The sequence below is a fragment of the Saimiri boliviensis genome, chromosome 1 (genome assembly GCF_048565385.1).
Source record: "Saimiri boliviensis isolate mSaiBol1 chromosome 1, mSaiBol1.pri, whole genome shotgun sequence".
NCBI classification, from domain to species: domain Eukaryota; kingdom Metazoa; phylum Chordata; class Mammalia; order Primates; family Cebidae; genus Saimiri; species Saimiri boliviensis.
The window spans coordinates 140,449,781-140,473,699 of NC_133449.1; the positions used below are offsets into that span (position 1 = coordinate 140,449,781).

Consider the following 23,919-nt stretch of genomic DNA (forward strand, 5'->3'; position numbering starts at 1 on the left):
TCAGAACTGCAAGGACAGCCGGGGCAGTCACCACAGCCACATCCCAGAACACCAAGGACAGCCGGGACAGTCACCACAGCCACATCTCAGAACTGCAAGGACAGCTGGGACAGTCACCACAACCACATCCCAGAAAACCAAGGACAGCCGGGACAGTCACCACAACCACATCCCAGAACACCAAGGACAGCCGGGGCGGTCACCACAGCCACATCCCAGAAAACCAAGGACAGCCGGGACAGTCACCCACAGCCACATCCCAGAACTGCAAGCACAGCCGAGACAGTCACCACAGCCATATCCCGGAACACCAAGCACAGCCAGGACAGTCACCCACAGCCACATCCCAGAACATCAAGGACAGCCGGGACAGTCACCCACAGCCACATCCCAGAACTGCAAGGACAGCTGGGATCCCTGTGGAGGTCTCTGCTGTCATCCTCCAGCGAGAGCTGGGAAGCAATGGCAGAAACCAGCCAAGGCGCACACACATCGGGCTCCACAGCTCCTGAACCCTCAACCCAGGGCCATGTGACCTGAGAGCAAGCAACACAAGGCCTGCTGCGGTCGGGGCACACGGGATTAATGCTTCCTAAGAAACACAAGAGGGTAGGGGAAGGCGATGAAGGCTGTCAGGCTGAAGAATAACAGATAAACTGCTGTCTTCTAAATTACCAGTATCTGCTACAAGCTCCCGCCACCTGTTTCTATTGCAGCAACATCCCTTCAGGCCCAGCCACATGGATTCTTCCCAAAAACCGGACTGCCAGCATCTCCACATTTTCAAAATGTTCAATTAACTGCTTCAGGATTACCATCAAAAATCTCCTCCAAATACACTGCAAATGACCTAACCAAACTTTTCAGCCCAGGGGAGACCGGCCCAACCCTGAGAAATGTACACTCACCAATGTCAATCTGGCGGTCAAACCAGCCGGGCCAGATCAGGGCCAGGTCCAGGATGTCAGGGCGGTTGGTGCCGGCCAGCACCACAACGCTGGTGGCTGAGTTGAACCCTGGACACAGGAGAAGCAGGTGAGACTATGTGGCAAACCCGATGTGTGCATGACAAGTAACCAGCCTAGCCTCCGCGAACCGGGAACCCCACAGCCTGTCTCAGGAGGCACAGACAAGTCCCAAGGCGTGGGTCCTCCTCATCCTGACTTACGACCGGTTCCTGCTGCCTCTGATACCACTTGGTGCTGGACTGGATGAGGGCAGGCCAAAGGCTACACAGGAGATGGGTGCCCAGCAGAGGGAAGGGACATGAAAGCTGGGTGCCCCACTTCCCTCCTCTCTCCAATCAGTGCCCTTCAGATATCAAAACAGTCATAATCTAATTAGAATTACCATTGGGTACTACAGTCAAAAAAAAATTTAGGAAATGATTTTGACCTGTAGAGAAAAGTGTTACTAACATAGCAGGCCTGACTGCTGTCTTCAAAATGGCCTGCTCGCAAGGGCAGTGTGTGGGCACTGTGATTTGGGAGCATTCCCACCATTCCCTGAGAACAACAGCTCCCTGTGCCCAAACCCTTTGTGCAAAGCCTGATGCATGCCAGGTAGAGGGTGCCGCGAACACCCTGGCTTCCTTGTCAACATCTGGCATGCGTGGTCACAGCTTGCTGCTGGGGGAAGTCAGCGTGTCCCAGGTGGCTCCACTGGAGTAAGTTTCCACACTGCACCTGGCCTCCCCATGACCCAATTCGCCTTCTGCCCTGGCTGATTTTGCTGTTTCCTTTAATGGTAATAAATCATAGCCATGAGCGTAACTACAGGCTGAGTCCTGTGACTTCTAGCAAGTCACCACATCGGGGGTGGTCTCAGGGACCGGAACACTGCCCTAAAGCCAACGAGAAATCAAATCTGCCAGATGTCTAAGTGACAGCTCTTCCAAATCTGAAGGCTGGCACAGATGCCTGGATGTGCCCAGTAAGGCTTTAGCAGGACTGACAGGCGACCATCAGTCACATGTCAGCTAGAATCACTCTGGGAGGAGGCAGACCTTGGGGGGGTCTGTGAGATTCTGGGTGAGGCAGGGGCAGCAAGACAAGGCTCAGAGTGGAAGGAGCACGGGCTGTGTGCACACCACCCTGTGGGCACCGTCAGGAGCACCTGTGCTTGTCTACCTGATCCCCTTCCCCAGAGAGGCAGCTGTCTCCCCACTCCAGAGAAACCCTTTCCATCTGGGGGCAGGGGAGTGCACTGCCCCTGCCTATCATGGGCACTGAAGGAGGCTTGTGAACCTAACACAGCTTTCTCCATCACACTTGCCTGAGAGAAGCCTTCCTTAAAACAGAACAATCAGGGATTCTCTTCTGGAGGTGACTTTAGAGAAAAAGGCTGGTGCAGACAGTCGCCAAGCAGCTGTGGGGGAAGAGCTGCACACCACAGGCTGCTGCGGTCTGCACGCACTGTCCATCTCCACCAGCATCTGGTTCAGGGTGTTCTCCTGCTCACTCTGCCCTCCAAAGTGCCCTCGGCCTCGCTTCCTGCCAATCGCATCAATCTCATCAGTGAATAAGATATATGGAGCATTGTTTCGGGCCATTGCGAACATATCACGCACCTGAAAAGGGAATCCACAGAGTCCATTTTGCTACTGGCAGAAGACAGGAATGCCGGTTCTCCACCCTCTCCTCGGAAACCTCTGACCCATTCTGCCTGGGTGCACCAGCACCTCCCACAGGTGCCCACGGCCAGGGCCCCACACCAAACTATTCAAGTTGACCAGTCCTGGTCAAGCCACGGTGCTGAGGCTGCCTGCAGCGGTTCCATCCACCTACCCTTGCTGGGCCAACGCCGACAAACATTTCCAGGAACTCCGACCCATTCACAGTGATGAAGGGCACACTGGCCTCCCCTGCAGCTGCTTTGGCAAGAAGTGTCTTGCCTGTACCAGGAGGACCAGTGACCATGGCTCCCTGAAAAGAACGAAGACAGCAGGTTCTTAACAGGGGAGCAGCTACTACACAGGACAGAGTGCACTAGGAATTTGTTTTCTGCCACAGGTGACTTCTGAGATTGACTAAGAATTCCACCAAATGCATACCCTTATAACCTGAGAGTTTTTTCTTTTTATTATTTTTTTCTGAGACAGAGCTTCACCCTTGTTGCCCAGGCTGGAGTGCAATGGCACGATCTCGGCTCACAGCAACTTCCACCTCCCAGGTTCAAGTGATTCTCCTGCCTCGGCCTCCCAAGGAGCCAGGATTACAGGCATGCGCCACCACACCTGGCTAATTTTTGTATTTTTAGTAGAGACGACGTTTCTCCATGTTGCTCAGGCTGGTCTTAAGCTCCCAATCTCAAGTGAGCTGCCTGCCTTAGCCTCCCAAAGTGCTGGGATTACAGGCATGAACCACAGCACCTGGCCATCCTGAGATTTTTTTTTTTTTTTAATCTTTGCTTTTTTTTTTTTTTTTTTGAGATGGAGTCTTGCTCTGTCACCCAGGCTGGAGTGCAGTGGCACGATCTACGCTCACTGCAACATCCACTTTCTAGGTTCACGATGTCAGCCAGGATGGTCTCCATTTCCTGATCCCATGATCTACCCACCTCAGCCTCCCAAAGTGCTGGGATTACAGGCATGAGCCACCTCGTCCAGCCAATCTTTATTGCTTTTAAAATTAATGCACATTTACCACAAAAAAGGTCAAACAATATAGAGATAATATAGAAAATGAAAACCTTCATGTTCTGTACTCAGATAAGTCTGTTATTTCTGCAGGAAAAGATCCAGGGGTAGACTTGCTGGATCAAAGGTTCTGAATGTCTATTTATTTACTTACTTACTTATTTTTTAATTTATTTTTTTTTGAGAGAGTCTCAATCTGTTGCCAGGCTGAAGTACAATCTCGGCTCAGTGCAACCTCCGCCTCCTGGATTCAAGTGATTCTCCTGCCTCAGCCTCCCAAGTAGCTGGGACTACAGGCACACACCACCACACCCAGCTAATTTTTATATTTTTAGTAGTGACGGGGTTTCACCATCTTGCCCAGGATGGTCTCCATCTCTTGACCTCGTAATCTACCCACCTCTGCCTCCCAAAGTGCTGGGATTATAGGTGTGAGCCACCGCGTCCAGCTCTGTATGTTTATTTTAATGATTACTGTCAAACTGCTCTCCAAAAAAGTGATACTGATTCACACTCCCACAAGGAAGAAACAGCAGCCTGCCTCTCCAAATCCTTGGCCACAGATAATGTGTTCAGCTCTGGAACCTTGCAGACCTGAAGGACAGAAACACCACCTCATTCTCAAGCTGTCTCTTCAGCTGTTAAGACTGAGGATATGCTGGTGTTTACTGACTGTTTTCTCTGCCTGTACCTACTGTGGCTTCACCAATTCATGCCCTTCTATCACACCTGTTTCTTTTTTATGGATTATTGTCATGCCTGAATATTGGGATATAAAAGGCATCCCTGGATTGCTGTTTCTAGTCAAGGCTGGGGGCCAATATCTGACTATCTCAAAAGGGATCCTAAGGCTTTGGGGGATTTTTCTAAAGTGTTTAAGAAGAAAACAAAAGACATAAACGTGAGAGGGGCCACAAAAGTCAAACCAATACCAGTGTTGGAGCCCAAAACCCAACACGGCTCTTCCATGGCAGGGTGGGGCCTGACACGTCAGCCTGCTGTGGACAGTCGTGACACACTACAGCAGGACACCAAGTCTCCTGCGCCAGCCCTGCTGACCTAAGAGCATGCCGGAGGCAGAAGGAGGCTGGACTCGCCCACGCACACTCCATCCCACTCAGGTGCTCCAGGAAATTCGCCCACCGTGACCACACACACAGCCACTCTTCACGATGGATTCTCACAGGGGGATGCCACAGGCAGTGGTGATTTTCAGAAATCACTGTACTTCATACCCAAGAAATGGAAAGCCAGATGGGTCCTGACCCCACTAACTCTTTCCTGACATCCACAGCACAGCACAAGGCCTGTGACATGACACCGGCTGACAGAGCCCCCTCTCACAACAAGAGCCCATGCCTACTGGGAGAGAGGGACCGACACGTCACGTGAGAGGCCTTCCTGATACCTGACTGCCTCACGCACTCCCTTGATTACACAGATTTTCCCCAGCAAATATATGCATATGAAAAAAATGTAATAGACATAAATTTAAAAACAAACAAACAAAAAACGGGTACGGTGGCTCACACCTGTAATCCCAGCACTTTGGGAGGCTGAGGCGGGTCACCTGGGGTCAGCAGATCAAGACTAGCCTGGCCAACATGGTGAAACCCTATCTCTACTAAAATTACAAAAATTAGCCAGGCATGGTGACATGCACCTGTAATCCCAACCACTCAGGAGGCCGAGGCAGGAGAATCACTTGAACCCAGGAGGTGGAGGTTGCAATGAGCTAAGATTGCACCACCGCACTCCAGCCTGGGCAACAGAACAAGATTCTGTCTCAAAAAAAATTTTTTTTAATTCTGCAAGGCAAAGAGAACCACCCACTGCAGCGCCTGACTATGAGCAGAGGTGAGTGGCAGCTGCCAGTAGGGCTCCACCATGAGCAGGAGGCCCCAGCTCCGCACGTCCGTCACACATCACACACGCCAGCTTCCCAGCCTCGTGTTCACCAAGGTAGAACACAAGTCTGTGACCTCCTGGCTTCACCTAGGTTCACAGTGCTTGGTGTAAGAATTATCTGTTGTTGGGAACAAACGTCCCAGTGAAAACCACCCCATGGAAAGGGGCCTGCGGGGGGTGGACAAGGCTACTGCGACGATCTGGCTGTCCTCAACCTGGTCAAAGCCCAGAGACGACTTGAAGGGTCTGTGAATTGAGTTTCTGTGAATTCAAGTATTTCTCAGAAAAAAACACCACGGCTTCTGTCAGGCCCCCACAAAGAGTCATGACCCCAAAATGACACCAAAAGATAAACTCGCCTTGGGCGCCCAGAAGCCAGAACCACCACCCTGACCCATGGCACCCAAAACGCGCTGGCTGCCCGGCTGCACACACTAGCCACTGGCCAGGTAGTGGACTTTCCAAAAGGCACTAATCCGGTCCCAAGCCTGTTCATGCAGTCTGCACCTGCTGCTTCATGTCATTTACTAATAAAGTAATAAAACATGAGTGAGAAGCAAGTGTGACCCACAGCCATCTCTGGCTTTTACTTGAAGCTCAAGATATTACTATGTTTTCTAAAACCAATACCTTTGGAATTTTTGCTCCCAAGTCCTGATACTGCTTGGGATTCTTCAGGAAATTCACAAATTCCATAATTTCCAATTTGGCTTCTTCGCAACCAGCTACATCTGCGAACCACACATCGATGTTGCTCTTTAAGACCCTGGCTGTTGTCTCACCAACACTGAAGAGGCCCCGTCCTCGTCCACTGGACCCAGCTCCCATCGGGCCCCTCCTGGCAGCATAGAGGAGACTTCCAACCAGGAGAAGGGTGGGCACCAGGCTTCGCAAGAAACAGCTGGAAAATCCAAGAGAATTACTCATTATGCTCAGATCAGAAATAGCACCCTCATGCCAGGCATGGTGGCTCACATCTGTAATCCCAGCACTTTGGGAGGCTGTGGTGTGAGGATCTCTTGAGCCCAGAAATTCAAGACCAGCCTGGACAACATGGCAAGACCCCATCTGTACAAGAAATATAATAATGGCTGGGCGCAGTGACTCACACCTGTAATCTCAGCACTTTGGGAGGCAGAGGCAGGTGCATCACCTGAGGTTAGGAGTTCGAGACAAGCCTAAAGAACATGGTGAAACACCATCTCTACTAAAAATACAAAAATTAGCCGGGCATGGTGGCGTGTGCCTGTAGCCCTGGCTACTCAGGAGGCTGAGGTGAGAGGACTACTTGTGCCTGGGAGTTCAAGGCTGCAATGAGCCGTGATTACACAAGTGCACTCCAACCCGGAGTGCAAAACCCTGTCTTTCAAAATAGACCACTCTAGGACTTTGTTTTGCTACACAAAAGGGAGGTTTTTTTCCGTGTGTGTGTGTGTGTGTGTGTGTGTGTGTGCACGCGCGTGCATATTCCATTTTATTTATTCATTTTTGAGATGGAGTCTTGCTTCAAGCAATTCTCCCACCTCATCCTCCGGAGCAGCTGGGACTACAGGCACATGCCACCACGCCCAGCTGATTTTTGTATTTTTAGTAGAGACGGGGTTTCACCATGTTGGCCAGGCTGGTCTTGAACTCCTGACCTCAAGTGATCCGTCCACCTCGGCCTCCCAAAGTGCTGGGATTACAGGCGTGAGCCACCACGCCCAGCCTGGTTTTGTTTTGTTTTGTTCTGAGATAGGGTCTCACTGTCACCTAGGCCGGTGGGCGCTGGCATACTCACAGTAACCTTGAACTCCCAGGCTCAAGCAATTCTCCTGCCTCAACCTCCTGAGTAGCTAGAACCAAAGGCATGCGTACCACCACACCAGATAATTTTTTAAGTTTTTAAAGACACACAGTCTCACTATGTTGTCCAGGCTGGTCTTGAACTCCTAGCCTTAGGCAATCCTCCCTCCTCGGACTCCCAAAGCACTGGGATTACCTCTGTGAGCCATCACAGCAACTGTCTTTTTTTTTTTTTTAACGTGTCAAAGTCCATCCAGCACCAGGCCTCTCCAGTTCTGAAGGCTGCAGTCATAGGCATTTGTCTCCCTGATGTAACCTGCGGCTGGTTTGATAGGGTAGGGAGGGTGACCAATTCTACCGCCCACCCCCTCCAGCTGGCGAAGCAGCTCTGCAGGAGCTTTCCCTCCCTGAGGAGGTGCCCCCAGCAGACCCAGCAAGGCCTCCTCACGCCAACTGGGCTTGTCCCATAACAGGAAAACACCAAATGTCTTCCTATTAATCCTTTTTCTTGCTCTTCAGAGGCTTGGGGCCTTACATCCAACCAAGCATTCCTGGCAACTCAACAAGCAAAGACAAAACAAAAGTCAGCCACACACAGCACCCAGATGACATCTGGGAGCTCCAGCAGGTGACTGCAGGTACTTCAGGCCCTGCCATTAGAGTCTGCGAATCAATCACCAGAATTCTACCTGCCTCACCTTCTCTCACCCCACTGTAACCCCTACTCTGCGCTTAAATGTACGTCTCAAAGAAACCACCTGAACCGCTGTAATTCCCATTTTTACTCTGTCCTGGCTAAAGCTGGTGCTTGGCCTTGCACTCTTGGTTGAGTTTCCAATTCAGGGCAGAAGGGCTGGAGAAGACTGAGCAATGACATCCCCAGGAAGTCAACATGACAAAAGGATCCGGGCTTAGCAACACTGACTTCGGTGCTAAGTCCTGGGATGCACAGACTACTTCATCTGGTCTTTGCTCTCGTGTCCATTATCACTTTAAAAACATATGACACAGTGGAAACCCAAGTTTACCTAAGAGCCATGGGAAGCTTGGCGTGACTGAGTGTCAGGCACCATAGGGAGCTGCAGGGTCATACACAGGGACCCCCAGCACCTGGGAGGATGGGGCAGGGCTGCCCAGCAGGGAGCCTGGTGAAGTCACAGGAGCACAAGCCCCACCTCTGCACACTAAACAGTCCTGCAGGAGTGGCTAGTAGAAATGACGGTAGGGCTTTCTGACAGGGCTCTCGCGGGGATCCCACTGCAGGGCCCAATTCTGGAAGCTCCCTACAAGACATCAGGGATTTCGTGCTCTAATGATGACACCCAATGTCTGTTTTTCATTTTTAAGCCTGCCTCGCCAAGTATTTTCCTGCTCCAATTCTCTTCTCATGAAAGACAGAGTTAAAAACATATAATATATATAAACCATATAAATATTTCTCACTAGAGACATTATAAATAATAGCAAATGCCTATGTATGCTTGAGAAACACATTCCAAAGCAGGTTATACACTGCATTTTTGCTTTGTGTTCAGACAGAGGCTCTTTCCCACCCTCCTCACCCATCGCTCTCAGTGGTGTACACCACCGCCGCCTGGTTGTGGGGCTCAATTCCCCAGCTCCCACTGGGCAGACTCCAGGTTCCACTCAAAGGTGTCAACACTGCCGATGTTAAACCACACATACTTCTGCAGAGACCAAGAGCAAGTTTAGGGTACACCACTGTGTCCCACACTGAACCCGCCCTCACACACGCACCTCCCACAGCCCCTTCTCGTAGCCTTAATCTCCATAACATGCACAAGACCTATGCCGAGGCTAGTTCCAAAGGAAACTCTACTAACAGCAGAAGACCCTCTGGTTTTGGCCCCATGAACCATAGTCTTTACATTCTAGATGAAAGTATAAACTGTGCAACAGCTGCTGAGGTGTGCCTTTGTCTCCTTTTCTTTTATTTTGAGACAGAGTCCCACTCTATCACTCAGACTGGAGTTCAGTGGGATGATCTCAGCTCACTGAAACCTGCACCTGGGTTCAAGCAGTTCTCATGCCCCATCCTCCTGAGTAGCTGAAAGTACAGGCACAGGTCACCATGCCCAGCTAACTACTATATTTTTCGTAGAGACGGGGTTTCACCATGTTGGCCAGGCTAGTCATGAACTCCTGACCTCACATGATCCACCTGCCTCAGCCTCCCAAAGTGCTGGCATTACAGGTTTGAGCCACCATGCCTGGCTGTCCCTTTTTTCTTTTTACCCTTTTTTCTTTGTCTCTTCTCTCCCCCTAGTCCTTGATGAGTTGTTCTTATACGTTGCAAGGCAAATCTGAATCCTAGTTTTAGTCTCATGAGGGCTCCTGTCCTACTTGGAAGACTTTGTTATTGATACGTGCCAATAAGAAAAACATCACAATGAGAAGTTGATGGATACTAAGGGGATATTTTACTGAAAAAATAGAAAACTACATTTTAACATTAAATAAACTTATGTCTGGAATACTCGGCCTTAAACCCACCCTCACCTCAGAAGAGGTCCCAGGGGCAGAAATAACATGCACAAATTGTTCGTTCACGACTTCCAGCCGGGAAGGGTCCACCTGGGAAGAAGAGAAAAATTATCAGCACAGCTGAAGCAGTGAGTATGACACTCAACAACAAACCACGGGCCTCATCCTGAGACCAGTCCCACAGCGCAGACCTGGCTCCAGTGGCATCCGAGAGGCTGCATCCACTCTGCTGTGCAGATTCGAGTTTTGTTTTCTCATTAATTTGGACATTTCTAGCCTGGTCTGTGCATGTAATTCAAGAAGAGGAGTTACAATTTGGTACATCTGAACACCAAAGATTCCAGAGTAACTTAAAAATCTGTAAGAAAGGCCAGGCATAGTGGCTCAGACCTGTAATCCCAGCACTTTGGGAGGCTGAGGAGGGTGGATCACTTGAGGCTAGGAGTTAGAGATCAGCCTGGCCAATGTGATGAAACCCCATCTCTACGAAAAATACAAAAACTGGCCAGACGCAGTGGCTGAAGCCTGTAATCCCAGCACTTTGGGAGGCCGAGGCAGGTGGATCACGAGGTCAAGACATCGAGACCATCCTGGCCAACATGGTGAAACCCTGTCTCTACTAAAAATACAAAAATTAGCCGGGCATGGTGGTGCACGCCTGTAGTCCCAGCTACTGGGGAGGCTGAGGCAGGAGAATTGCTTGAACGCGGGAGGCGGAGGTTGTAGTGAGCCGAGGTCTCGCCATTGCATTCCAGCCTGGCTACCGGCAATGGAGAGAGACTCTGTCTCAAAAAAAAAAAAAAAAAATACAAAAATTAGCCAGACGTGGTCGCATGTGTCTGTAGTCCTAGCTACTCAGAAGGCGTAGGCAGGAAGAACTGCTTCAACCCGCGAGGCGGAGGTAGCAGGGAGCCAAGATTGTACACTGTACTCCAGCCTGGGCAATAGAGTGAGACTCCATCTCAAAAAAAAACTCTAAAAGGAGTATAAGTCTCAGACTGTCAATATAGCCAAGTCTTAAAGAACTGACCCAGAAACATTGTCCATCCGCAGGTGCCACAAGAAAATGGTGCCAACAAGAACAAAAATGCAGCCCCAAAGGCCTCCATGCAGCCACCCAGCAGAGAACACAGCCCCTGAGAGCCAGGTGCAGCAAACACACAACTTGAGGACGAAGCCATTTCACGACGTATAATGACAACAGTGCTGCTCCTTCTGCTCTCCACAGAATCTGAAACCACTACAACACACTTTTCTTGGAAATTAATGATTACTCAGGGTCATATGATGAACATCAACATGCTCACGACAGGTGCCTCTTGGCCTTAACACCATGACCACGTCAAGGTCAGCATGTCAAAACACCTTGAAAGGAACTCACAGGAGCTCTGGGATTTGTCCAGAACCCACGCACCAACAAGCATCTTGGGCCAATGTATCTGCCTCAGCACTCCTGATCACAGCAGCAGCTGTGTGTGACACAGCAACAGCAGAGAGGGGCTGCAGAAGCCCTCCCCTCCTCCTGTGAGGAGTCCTCAGGGCCATCTCTGAAGACAGGCACGTGCCCTGAGGCCAGACAAAAAGGCCTTGCATGGTGGTTCATAACTGTAATCACAGCACTTCAGGAGGCCAAAGTAGGAGCATTACCTGAGCCCAGGAGTTTGAGACCAGCCTGGGCAACATAAGGAGATCCTGTCTCTAAAAACGAAACTACATTCTTTACAGTCCCAGCTACTCAGAAGGCTGAGGTGGGAGGCTGGCTTCAGGCTGGAAGGACGAAGCTGCAGTGACGTGACTTCACGCCACTGCACTCCAACCTGGGCAACAGAGCAAGACCCTATCTCAAAAAAAAAAAAAGGCCTTGGCCACAAACCTGGGTGGAAAAACAAGACTTTCCTACAGAAAGAAGTTCAGATCTTAACAGCGCATCACTTAGCAAAATCTTTCTGAGGACTGGGAAACACAGCACCTGCCCCTGGGTAACTTTACGCTAAAGCCTGAGCAGCATTTCACCAGACTTCAGCACCCTGACAGACCCATGCCCAGTGACGGACAAGTGGAGGCTTGCTGGTGCCACATGCCCCTGTGCAAAGACACAAAGCCCCAGCTGCTGTCCAGAGCCAGCCTGCAGGGGACAAGGGTGCACTGGGCAGAGAAAAGATCTGAATTAGACATGAGATTGACACTGACAATAAATGGACCATCAGAACTTACTCACAGAAGCCAAAGCCGAAAAAAATAAAAATAAATGGCCAAGATATTAAGAAAGCTTCTGCCTTGCAAGAAAATGAGCTTCATAACCTCTGGGAAGAGTAACACTATGTCTCATCTCTGACCTGAGGGTGGGACTGTCCAGGACATCCATCATACAATGCATTTTCACGCAGGCCTCAGAGCTCACAGCTTCCTTAGGGCATCGCAGACCATACACACGGGGCGCACCACTACAGCAGCCCCCTTCCCAGTAGACAAATTATAAATTCCTCTCACCAGACCTCTGGCCAGGTAATACTGTACAAAATGCTTCCAAGTGATTTCTCTTCCAGGATCTCGAAAATAGAGGTAGAAAAATCCCATGGCAACACCTGCCCCTAAAAAGGCCAGACCGCAGAAATCCTTGTCATCCCAGGGGAAATCCCCCTGTGGAAAAAAGAAAACACATTTTCCAGTCAAATGAAGGGAGTTTCTTCATGAAAATAGCTATTTTCTTTTTCAGATGTTATTAGAAAAGACCCTCCCCTCCTCACCCTACACAATGCAGCCTGAGTCCCTCTCAAGAGGAAAGATGTTTTTACCTGGTGTATAAAACACACTGAAAGTTGCAGCTCACCAGATGCCCCGGGAGAAGAAGAAAGTCCACAGCGGGTGCTGTGTTTGAGCCACTGCTGCTAGGGTTATCTCTTATCTGAGTCTTTTAAAATCCAGATAGAGGACAGACATGGTGGCTCACGTCTGTAGTCCCAGCACTTAAGGAGGCCAAGGTGAGAGGACTGCTTGAGCCCAAGAGTTCAAGACCAGCCTGGGCAACATAGGGAGACCCCGTCTCTAAAAAAAAAAAAAAAAAAAAAAAAAAAAAAAATTAGCCAGGAGTGGTGGTGCAAGCCTGTGGTCTCAGCTGCTCCAGAGGTAGAGGTGAGAGAATCATCTGAGCCTGGGAGATCAAGGCTACAGTGAACAGTGATCACATCAATGCACTCCAGCCTGGATGACAGAATGAGACCCTATCTCAAAATCATAATAATAAAATCCAGATAAAAATCTCAGCACATTCTTAAAAATTCATTTTATTTATTTTTTTGAGACAGGGTCTTGCTTGGTTACCAGGCTGGAGTGCAGTGGCATGATCACGGTTCACTGCAACCTCAATCTCCCAGGCTCAAGCAATCCTGCCTCAGCCTCCTGAGTAGATGGGACCAGAGGTGCACACCACCATGCCGCTAATTTTTTTTTTTTTTTTTTTTTGAGAGACGAGGTCTCACTATGTTGCCCAGGCTAGTCTCAAACTCCTAAGCTCAAACAATCCTCCTACTTCGGCCTCCCAAAGTGCTGGGATTACTGGCATGAGCCACTGCACCCGGTCTCAGTATACTTTTAGAAGTTAATTTCTTTGAAACTTATGAACTAATTCAACAGCTCTCCTTTAAACAAGCAGAAAGATAGATAATGGGTTTGAATTTATGTGTTCTCCCAAAATTTCAATGTTGGAACTCAATCCCTAAAGTGAAGATATTAGGAGGTGGGCTCCCCGGGAGGGGTCAGGTCCCAAGGGCTCTGCATCACAAGTGGGATTAGTGCCCTCACAATCCATCACCCAGGCTGTAGTGCAGCGGCGTGATTGTGGCTCACTGCAGCCTCAACTCCCAGGTTGATGCAATCCTCCTGCCTGAGCCTCCTGAATAGCTGGGACTACAAGCATGCACCATCACGGCCAGCTAATTTTTCTTTTTCTGTTTTTTTTTTTTTGAGACAGAGTCTCGCTCTGTTGTCAGGCTAGAATGCAGTGGTACAACCTCAGCTCACTGCAACCTCCACCTCCCAGGTTCAAGCAATTCCCCTGCCTCAGTCTCCCAAGTAGCTGGGATTACAGGTGTGCGCCACCACGCCTGGCTAATTCTGTATTTTTAGTAGAGATGGAGTTTCACCATATTGGCCAGGATGGTCTCAATCTCTTTACCTCATTATCGGCCCGCCTCAGCCTCCCAAGATGCTGGGATTACAGGTGTGAGCCACCGCGCGTGGTCTGACGTTTATATTTTTTGTAGAGATGGGGTTTCACCGTGTTGTACAGGCTATGATCTTGGACCTCCGGCTTCCACAATTGTGAGTAGTAAATTTACCCTGTTTATAAATTACCCAGTCTGATGTATTCCATTACAGCAGCAGGAGCAGACAAAGGTACACACAAACCTTCTGCATCCGCCTCCACCAGGCAAAGCCACCGCGCGCGCCTCCTCTCCTGCCTCCATCTCCTCCAGGCCCAGCATTCTTTAGCACACCAGTTTCTGAGAGAAAACAAAGTCTGACTTCAAAAAACAATTATGTGTAATTTTCCGGAGAATGAGGATTCAGAAAACAGAAAAACACTTTCTATCACACAATTTTTTTTTTTTTTTTTTTTTTTTTTTTTTGAGACGGAGTTTTGCTCTTGTTACCCAGGCTGGAGTGCAATGGCTCGATCTCGGCTCACCGCAACCTCCGCCTCCTGGGTTCAGGCAATTCTCCTGCCTCAGCCTCCTGAGTAGCTGGGATTATAGGCACGCGCCACCATGCCCAGCTAATTTTTTGTATTTTTAGTAGAGACGGGGTTTCACCATGTTGACCAGGTTGGTCTCGATCTCTCGACCTTGTGATCCACCCGCCTCCACCTCCCAAAGTGCTGGGATTACAGGCTTGAGCCACCGCGCCCGGCTTCTATCACACAATTGTAATAACACCAGTGCCTTCTGGAAATAAACAGAGAACAGGAAAAGGATGAGGCTAGGGACATTCTGCTGAGAAGTAGCTTCAGACACATCTAAAATCTCTAAAATTTCAACTTGCTGGCTTCATATTGAGCTTTAATAGCAAACTTTTTTGAGGTAACAGTCCCAAAATTGCCTGTAAATAGGGTAAAGAAAGAAATGAAGAAAATAATAAGGCAGACTGGTATGAGTGGTCCCCCTTCTGCTACTCCTTCGAAAAATCTGGTCATACACGTGTGACCCACAGACCTACTGGCCTCTTCCTGTAACATTCACACAAGTTTCAGGACAAATAAGCCATGACACTGTCCCCTTCAAATACAGTGCCACTCCAATGATCCCAAAATCACACTATGAAAGGCCAGAGAAGCCAAGGTAACCCCAGGAACAGCAAACATATTGCAAGATGGAGTAAAACTTGGCACACATTTAAGGACGAACAGGAGTCTTCGCCGGGCGCGGTGGCTCAAGCCTGTAATCCCAGCACTTTGGGAGGCCGAGGCGGGTGGATCACGAGGTCAACAGATAGAGACCATCCTGGTCAACATGGTGAAACCCTGTCTCTACTAAAAATACAAAAAATCAGCTGGGCATGGTGGTGCGTGCCTGTAATCCCAGCCACTAAGGAGGCTGAGGCAGAAGAATTGCCTGAACCCAGGAGGTGGAGGTTGCGGTGAGCTGAGATCACGCCATTGAACTTCAGCCTAGGTAACAAGAGCGAAACTCCGTCTCAAAAAAAAACAGGAGTCTTCAAAGAAACATTCCTTTCATAGCAAGGCAAGTCACCATACCTCCCAATATGCTTTTACCTGTTTGCCCTCCCCATGCTCATAGGTACCCAAGCAGGAAACATTTCACACGGGAAACACAAAATACCAACTTCGCCAATCCCAAAACCCACACAGTGATATAATTTTTAAATGATTTGTCAAGGCTTAGAATCTAAACCAGTTAAAAAGGTGCTAAGAGATGAAAACAAAAAACAAGGTGGCTTGAGAAGGATGGGTAACAGCCAGGAGCAAGCAGAGGGAAGACAGCACCAACATCGCACACTCACCGACCCACTGCCCACACCCAGGAGCAAGCAGAGGGAAGAAAGCGCCAACATCACACACTCAGAGCCCCACTGCTCACACCCAGGAGCAAGCAGAGGGAAGACAGCGCCAACATCACACACTCACAGCCCCACTGCTCAGCAAGCAGAGGGAAGACAGCACCAACATCACACACTCACAGCCCCACCACTCACACCCAGGAGCAAGCAGAGGGAAGACAGCGCCAACATCACACACTCACAGCCCCACCGCTCACACCCAGGAGCAAGCAGAGGGAAGACAGCGCCAACGTCACACACTCACAGCCCCACCGCTCACATCCAGGAGCAAGCAGAGGGAAGACAGCGCCAACATCACATACTCACAGCCCCACCGCTCACACCCAGGAGCAAGCAGAGGGAAGACAGCACCAACATCATACACTCACAGCCCCACCGCTCACACCTAGGAGCAAGCAGAGGGAAGACAGTATCAACACCACACACTCACAGGCCACCGCTCATCAGTTCCCAAGTTCAGCCCACGCAGTAAATGCTTTAAAAGTACTCCAGTGTAAAACTTCACAGTCTGATTTTTCAAACTGGCCTTTTTTTTTTTTTTTTTTTTTTTTTGAGACAGAGTTTCGCTCTTGTTACCCAGGCTGGAGTGCAATGGCGCAATCTCGGCTCACCGCAACCTCCACCTCCTGGGCTCAGGCAATTCTCCTGCCTCAGCCTCCTAAGTAGCTGGGATTACAGGCACGCGCCACCATGCCCAGCTGACTTTTTGTATTTTTAGTAGAGACGGGGTTTCACCATGTTGACCAAGATGGTCTCGATCTCTCGACCTCGTGATCCACCCGCCTCGGCCTCCCAAAGTGCTGGGATTACAGGCTTGAGCCACCGCGCCCGGCCATTAAACTGGCCCTTTTAACGTTTTTTGGAGCTGTTGATTTTTTTGAGTTTGTGTTTCTTCCACTTCTCTTAAGTAATTCTCAAACCCTTAGAGACAAAAGGATGAGGTTCTAGTATTTTAATTCTTTTTTGAGATGGAGTCTCACTTTGTCACCCAGGCTGGAGGGCAGTGGCACAATCTCAGCTCACTGCAACCTCCGCCTTCTGGGTTCAAGGAACTCTCCTGCCTCGGCCTCCCGAGTAGCTGGGATCACAGGCACCTGCCATTATGCCCGGCTAATTTTTGTATTTTTAGTAGAGACAGAGTTTTACCATGTTGCCCAGGCTGGTCTCGAACTCCTGACCTCAGGTGATCTGCCCTCCTTGGCCTCCCAAAGTGCTAGGATTACAGGCGTGAACCACTGTGCCCGGCCCAGTTCTAATATTTTAGAAGAAAGAATCACACTAAGAAAAGCAACCATACTGTCAAGTTGATATAGAGAAAGTGAGAGAGGCCAGTTTTCCCTGGTCTCGTCTCTCTTCTTGCTTCATATAATCAGCATGTGGCCCCAGGTCCTCACATCGATGCAAGTGTGGGGAACGCCTTCTACTCTGCAGGGACATAGGGTCCCCAGGGACTTCGGTGGACACTGTCCCTGGACATAAAGCACAGGCCCATGGCCTACAGAAGGACTACAAGTAGGCAAGTGTGCTCTAAGGTAATGACAGTCTGCTCATCATTTCTGTTCTGCTTTCCAAACACGAGACTTAGCTGGTCCTCAATCAGATACACAGACACCAAGGTTGGCTCCCATGCCTTCCAAAAGACTCATCTAGCACCTTCCTTTGGAAAGTTTTTCTCTCACCAGCTTTATTGAGATATCACCAACATAAAGACACGGAGAAGGTGTTGGATGTTGTATTGCTCAATATGGAAGCCAGAAATGGGTAGAAGGGGCAGGGTGGAGTGGAGAGTACCCTCAGTTGTCTTGCTTCTTGCCCCCTGGTCACTCACTGTGGAAGTTCCTGTAAACTTCATGCTGCTAATGATGGTGATGAAAAAAAGTTCCTTTGGGTGGTTTCGAACAGAGTCACCAGAAAATAACGTCAGTCTGGCCTGCAGAGTCAGCTTCTGAAAGTGGACCTTCTGGAGGCACTGAAACAAGAGACCAGAGTAGCTTATTAGCTTCTCCTGCAATACAAAGCTGCACATTCTCACTGACCACACCGCTGGAAGGAGCAGGATGCAGGTTGAAGTGTGAGATTATTGCCTTAAATATCCCATTAGAATATGGTTCCACAGCCGGGCATGGTGGCTCAAGCCTGTAATCCCAGCACTTTGGGAAGCCAAGGCGGGTGGATCACGAGGTCAAAAGATGGAGACCATCCGGGTCAACATGGTGAAACCCCGTCTCTACTAAAAAAAAAATACAAAAAAATTAGCTGGGCATGGTGGTGTGTGCCTGTAACCCCAGCTACTCAGGAGGCTGAGGCAGGAGAATTGCCTGAACCCAGGAGGCGGAGGTTGCGGTGAGCCGAGATCGAGCCATTGCACTCCAGCCTGGGTAACAAGAGCGAAACTCTGTCTCAAAAAAAAAAAAAAAAAAAAAAAGAAATATGGTTCCACAGACTAAAAGGAACAATTCACTACAGAAATGCACTGCAAATTTTTATAGATACAGCCTCCAACAGCAAGCAAAAAGTGCCCCAAAAAACAAAACAAAACAAAACAAAAAAAACATGTCTTAGAAACTGAGGCAATTTTAGTAACTTAAAATAGTGCGGCTTTAAAAACGTGACTATGGCTGGGCGCGGTGTCTCACGCCTGTAATCCCAGCACTTTGGGAGGCCGAGGCGGGTGGATCACGAGGTCGAGAGATCGAGACCATCCTGGTCAACACGGTGAAACCCCGTCTCTACTAAAAATACAAAAAGTCAGCTGGGCATGGTGGCGCGTGCCTGTAAGCCCAGCTACTCAGGAGGCTTAAGGCAGAATTGCCGGAACCCAGGAGGAGGAAGTTGTGGTGAGCCGAGATTGCGCCATTGCACTCCAGCCTGGGTAACAAGAGCGAAACTCCGTGTTTAAAAAAAAAAAAAAAGTGACTATGAAACTAAAACATAAAATTGTGTAAAATTTAAATACAGAAATATACCATGACTCATCTCTGGTCAACCAAGAAGTTAATTTCTTTTTTGTTTTTTTTTTTGTTTTGTTTTGTTTTGTTTTGTTTTTTGAGACGGAGTTTTCGCTCTTGTTACCCAGGCTGGAGTGCAATGGCGCGATCTCGGCTCACCGCAACCTCCGCCTCCTGGGTTCAGGCAATTCTCCTGCCTCAGCCTCCTGAGTAGCTGGGATTACAGGCACGCGCCACCATGCCCAGCTAATTTTTTGTATTTTTAGTAGAGACGGGGTTTCACCATGTTGACCAGGTTGGTCTCGATCTCTCGACCTTGTGATCCACCCGCCTCGGCCTCCCAAAGTGCTGGGATTACAGGCTTGAGCCACCGCGCCCGGCCTCTTTTTTGTTTTTGAGATGGAGTTTTGCTCTGTCACCCAGGCTGGAGTGCAGTGGTGCGATCTTGGCTCACTGCAACCTCTGCCTCCCACATTCAGACGATTCTCCTGCCTCAGCCTTCCAAGCAGCTGGGACTACAAGGCACCCACCATAATGCCCAGCTAATTTTTACATTTTAGTACAGACGGAGTTTCACCATGTTGCCCAGGCTGATCTCAAACTCCTGACCTCAGGTAATCCACCTGCCTCAGCCTCCCAAAGTGCTGGGATGGCAGGCATGAGTCACTGTGATTGGCCTCTTCTTTTGTTCTTTAAATGGGGTCTCACTGGAGTGCAGTGGCTATTCACAGCACAGACTATAGGCAGGTAATACAGCGTCCAGGAAGAGGTAAGTATTTTTGTCAAGCCAAGAAAACAATTTTTCCAGGCATCCGTATTTTCTTCAGTCTTCAAGAAGGAAAACGTCGGCCAGGCGCTGTAATCCCAGGACTTTGGGAGGCCGAGGCAGGCAGATCACCTGATGTCAGGAGTTCAAGACCAGCCTCGCCAACATGGTGAAACCCCTGTCTCTAGTAAAAATATAAAAATTAGCCGAAGGTGGTGGCAGGCACCTGCAATCCCAGTTACTTAGGAGGCTGACGCAGGAGAATCGCTTGAAACGAGGAGGTGGAGACTGCAGTGAGCTGAGATTGCACCACTGCACTCCGAAATGGGCGTCAGAGCGAAACTCCCACTCAAAAAGAAAAAAAAAAAAAAAAATTGGCCGGGCGCGGTGGCTCAAGCCTGTAATCCCAGCACTTTGGGAGGCCGAGGCGGGTGGATCACCAGGTCAAGAGATCAAGACCATCCTGGTCAATATGGTGAAACCCCATCTCTACTAAAAATACAAAAAAAAGTAGCTGGGCATGGTGGCACATGCCTGTAATCCAAACTACTCAGGAGGCTGAGGCAGGAGAATTGCCTGAACCCAGGAGGCAGAGGTTGCGGTGAGCCGAGATCGCGCCATTGCACTCCAGCCTGGGTAACAAGAGCGAAACTCTGTCTCAAAAAAAAAAAAAAAATTATAACAAAAACACTGCAATAAAAGTAAACGTATTAAAAAACAAAATCTAAGCACTCAACAACCCAATACCAACTGTACCCAACAAAATCCCAACACAACCAAAGAATTTATGTGTCCCCAATTTTTTTTTTTTTTTTTGAGATGGAGTTTCGCTCTTGTTACCCAGGCTGGAGTGCAATGGCGCGGTCTCGGCTCACCGCAACCTCCGCCTCCTGGGCTCAGGCAATTCTCCTGCCTCGGCCTCCTAAGTAGCTGGGATTACAGGCATGCGCCACCACGCCCAGCTAGTTTTTGTATTTTTAGTAGAGACGGGGTTTCACCATGTTGATCAGGATGGTCTTGATCTCTCGACCTCGTGATCCACCCGCCTCGGCCTCCCAAAGTGCTGGGATTACAGGCTTGAGCCACCGCGCCTGGCGTGTCCCCAATATTTTATTTTATTTTATTTATTTATTTTTGAGACAGAGTCTCGTTCTGTCACTGAGGCTGGAGTACAGTGGTGCAATCTCGGCTCACTACAACCTCCGCCTCCTGGGTTCAAGTGATTCTCCCTGACCCAGCCTCCCAAGCAGCTGGGATTACAGGTGTGCACCACCACACCAGCTAATTTTTGTATTTTTAGTAGAGATGGGGTTTCACCACATTGGTCAGGCTGGTCTCGAACTCCTGACCCCAGATGATCCACCCGCCTCAGCCTCCCAAAGTGCTGGGATTACAGGCGTTAGCCCCCAATATTTTATCATAAAGAAACAAGACCTGTAGCTGACAACACCTATTTTCTTCCAGCTGTGTCAACATTAAGAGTGAGGCAGACTCTGTAGGATATTACCCCTAAGTAAACTCATTCCCCAACTAGTAACTTTCTAACTAACTACATTATTCAAATATCCCTATAATGACCACAATAGACTGAAAAGATGTGCTATGAAAAAGATATTAAAATCAGGAAAAAAGAAAGCAGCTCAGAAGAATGCTACGCAGTAAAGGCTGCGAGCTAACAAAGGCTTCCGTGTGGTGAATGAAATCTACCTACTGCAGCAAGTCATTCCAGCACCAACGGCACACAGTACCTGCCAGAGTAAGTAAACTTGAAGGATGTCAGAAATGCATGCTGCCAGAATGGGGGTTTGGAACCCATGGTGTGGGTCCACAGGAAACCTACAGGAAGAACAGAAGGTAGTCGCACTGCGCACTATAGGCTGCCAGGTGCTTCCTACTCACCTCACTTGATCCCCATTGCCCATCTGAGAAAGTAGCAATGGAGAGGTAATGAGTGCCTGAAGACAGCTGGCAGCTGAAGGTGTGCAGCGAGAACCCTGGTTCCCCAACCTTTCAGGGCTCTTCCAGGACCACCCGAAAGACAGTGCAGTACCAGTGCTGGTGGCTTGTACGCACCAGGTAGCCTACAGCCCTGAAGGTACCAAGTATGACTCTTTAGGGTTCCAAAACTTGATAAAACATCCAATTCCTTTGCTTTAGTTCACAATTTAGTCCTTTTGTGATTCAGCCTGGTTAAATCAGATGTCGTTCTCATGGCAAATGTAAACACCGAGACAGGAGTCTACCATTCGTTCTTGGAGATTTCTGCAAGTCAGTTCACAGCGCACAGTAGAGAATCTTGGCAAATTAGTTTTTGTGTATGCAAAGCCAAGATGTGAAAGTGGGCAAAACACAAACTCCCTTAAACGGGGCAAAGTGCTGTTGTCCTCTTCTCAGTCAGACCACGAATCAGTTGACCCAACTTACCTGGGTCCCATAGTCTCACACACAGCACACAGGTGCAACCTCAGCAGCCCTATGAGGCCCTGCCTTTCCTGGCCTCACTGCCTATCACTAGCCTCCTCCTGCTGCTCACAAAAAACACAAGGTTGCAGCTACCGTAGGGGAGGGCACTTTCTAGTCCACGTTCCCAGCAAGCTCATCTCAATCCCTCACTTTCTGCAGGGGCCTGACCGCCCCACGTAAAACAACAAATAACAGCGTTTTTCCCTCCTCCATTCCCTTTCTTCATTTTCTACTTCCTTTATTCTGCTTCCTTTGCCCAACATGCCTAGTACTTGCTTACTGTCTGGTTCCTCCTTGCACAGCATATAACCTCTACAAGAGCGAGGAGAGTGTAGACAGCTCGCTGAATTAAAGATGACCGCATGGAAACCTTCACAACGTAAGCTTCCATGAAGAGACCTGTTAGGTGTTTTGTTTTGTGAGGCGGAGTCTCACTGTCACCCAGGTTGGAGTGCAGTGGCGTGATTTCAGCTCACTACAACCTCCGCCTACCGGGTTCAAGCGACTCTCCTGCCTCAGCCTCCCGAGCAGCCAGGACTACAAGCGCCCGCTACCACATTCGACTACTTTTTGTATTTCCAGTAGAGCCGGGGATTCAACCGTATCGGCCAGGCTGGTCTCAAACTCCCGACTTTGTGATCCGCCCGCCTCGGCCTCCCAAAGCTCTGGCGTTACAGACGTAAGCCACCGTGCCCGGCAGGGTTTTTAACTATAGAGCAAACTGCTACGCCAGGCACCGTGGCTTACGCCTGTAATCCCAGAACTTTGGGAGGGAGAGGCCGCTGAACAAACAACAGTTTGCAAAACTCTCTGGCGTCTCTTATATCTGGTTCGTCGAGTAACCGCGAGGTGGAGAAAGCCGAATGCTACCGAGCCACAAAGCTGGTTCGCGAGGGGCCAAGACGCAAGCGCAAATCGCTCAAAGCCCAGCTCTTTACAGGACCGAGCAAGGAGGCGAGGGGTCCGGTTCCATGGTCCGAGGGTAGCGGGCATCCGGGAAACAGCGGGAATTCCGCAAGAAGTGGGTGGAAGAGGTAGCGGGGAAAAGAGCAGGAGCCTGGAGAGGGAGGGGGCGCCCAGCAGGAGGTGGGCGGCGGGGAGCTCGGCCCAGGGGCAGCTGGTCTCACTGCGGGGACCAAGTCAGCGCTCCCGCGCTCCCCCGCGGCCGGCGCAGGCGGATGGCGTCACGCGGCGCCCAGCGCAGCCCAGCCGCCCGGAACCGGCGGACAGCGCCTGCCTGCTTACCTGGCGGGCCGTGCCCAGGGCTCTCACACTGGTCCTGCCCGTTCTGCCGCCTCCTGGGCCACCGCCTTGCCACAGCAAGGACAGCGGCCCGGCCGCCGCCAGCAGTCGGAACATCACCAGTCCCAGGCCCCGTGCGTCCCGAGCGCGCGCGTGCGCAGTGGGAGACAGGGCCTAGGCCCCGGCGCCCGCTGGGAGGCCTTGTGCATGCGCGACAGGGTCGCGGCGCCGGCTGGGGCCCCCTCTTGGGTGTCCACGCCATCGCCTGACCGTTCAAGCGTCTGATCGCGAGCCCCGCCTGTCCTGCCCAGAGAGCAGCTTTAGACTTACCTTAAATCGGGCATCTGGCCGGGTGCGGTGGCTCACGTCTGTAATCCCAGCACTTTGGGAGGCCGAGGCGGGTGGATCACGAGCTCAAGAGATCGAGACCATCCTGGTCAACATGGTGAAACCCCGTCTCTACTAAAAATACAAAAAATTAGCTGGGCATGGTGGTGTGTGCCTGTAATCCCAGCTACTCAGGAGGCTGAGGCAGGAGAATTGCCTGAACCCAGGAGGCGGAGGTTGCGGTGAGCCGAGATCGCGCCATT

At 50.0% G+C, this 23,919-nt stretch overlaps 1 protein-coding gene across 1 annotated transcript in view; it reads right to left on the reverse strand.

Moving 5' to 3' along the window:
* LOC141585476 (mitochondrial inner membrane m-AAA protease component AFG3L1-like) overlaps positions 1 to 23,791 on the reverse strand; it is a 34,374-nt gene extending 10,583 nt beyond the window's left edge. The window contains exons 1-9 of the mRNA XM_074405195.1: positions 23,660 to 23,791; positions 17,739 to 17,879; positions 14,243 to 14,337; positions 12,326 to 12,475; positions 9,851 to 9,925; positions 6,176 to 6,446; positions 2,787 to 2,924; positions 2,416 to 2,569; positions 909 to 1,016 (exon numbers count right to left, since the gene is read on the reverse strand). Of these exons, the coding sequence (XP_074261296.1) occupies positions 909 to 1,016; positions 2,416 to 2,569; positions 2,787 to 2,924; positions 6,176 to 6,446; positions 9,851 to 9,882 (703 nt within the window). The 5' untranslated portion in view covers positions 9,883 to 9,925; positions 12,326 to 12,475; positions 14,243 to 14,337; positions 17,739 to 17,879; positions 23,660 to 23,791. The remainder of the gene's footprint in view (positions 1 to 908; positions 1,017 to 2,415; positions 2,570 to 2,786; positions 2,925 to 6,175; positions 6,447 to 9,850; positions 9,926 to 12,325; positions 12,476 to 14,242; positions 14,338 to 17,738; positions 17,880 to 23,659) is intronic.
* Positions 23,792 to 23,919: the final 128 nt, after the last annotated feature.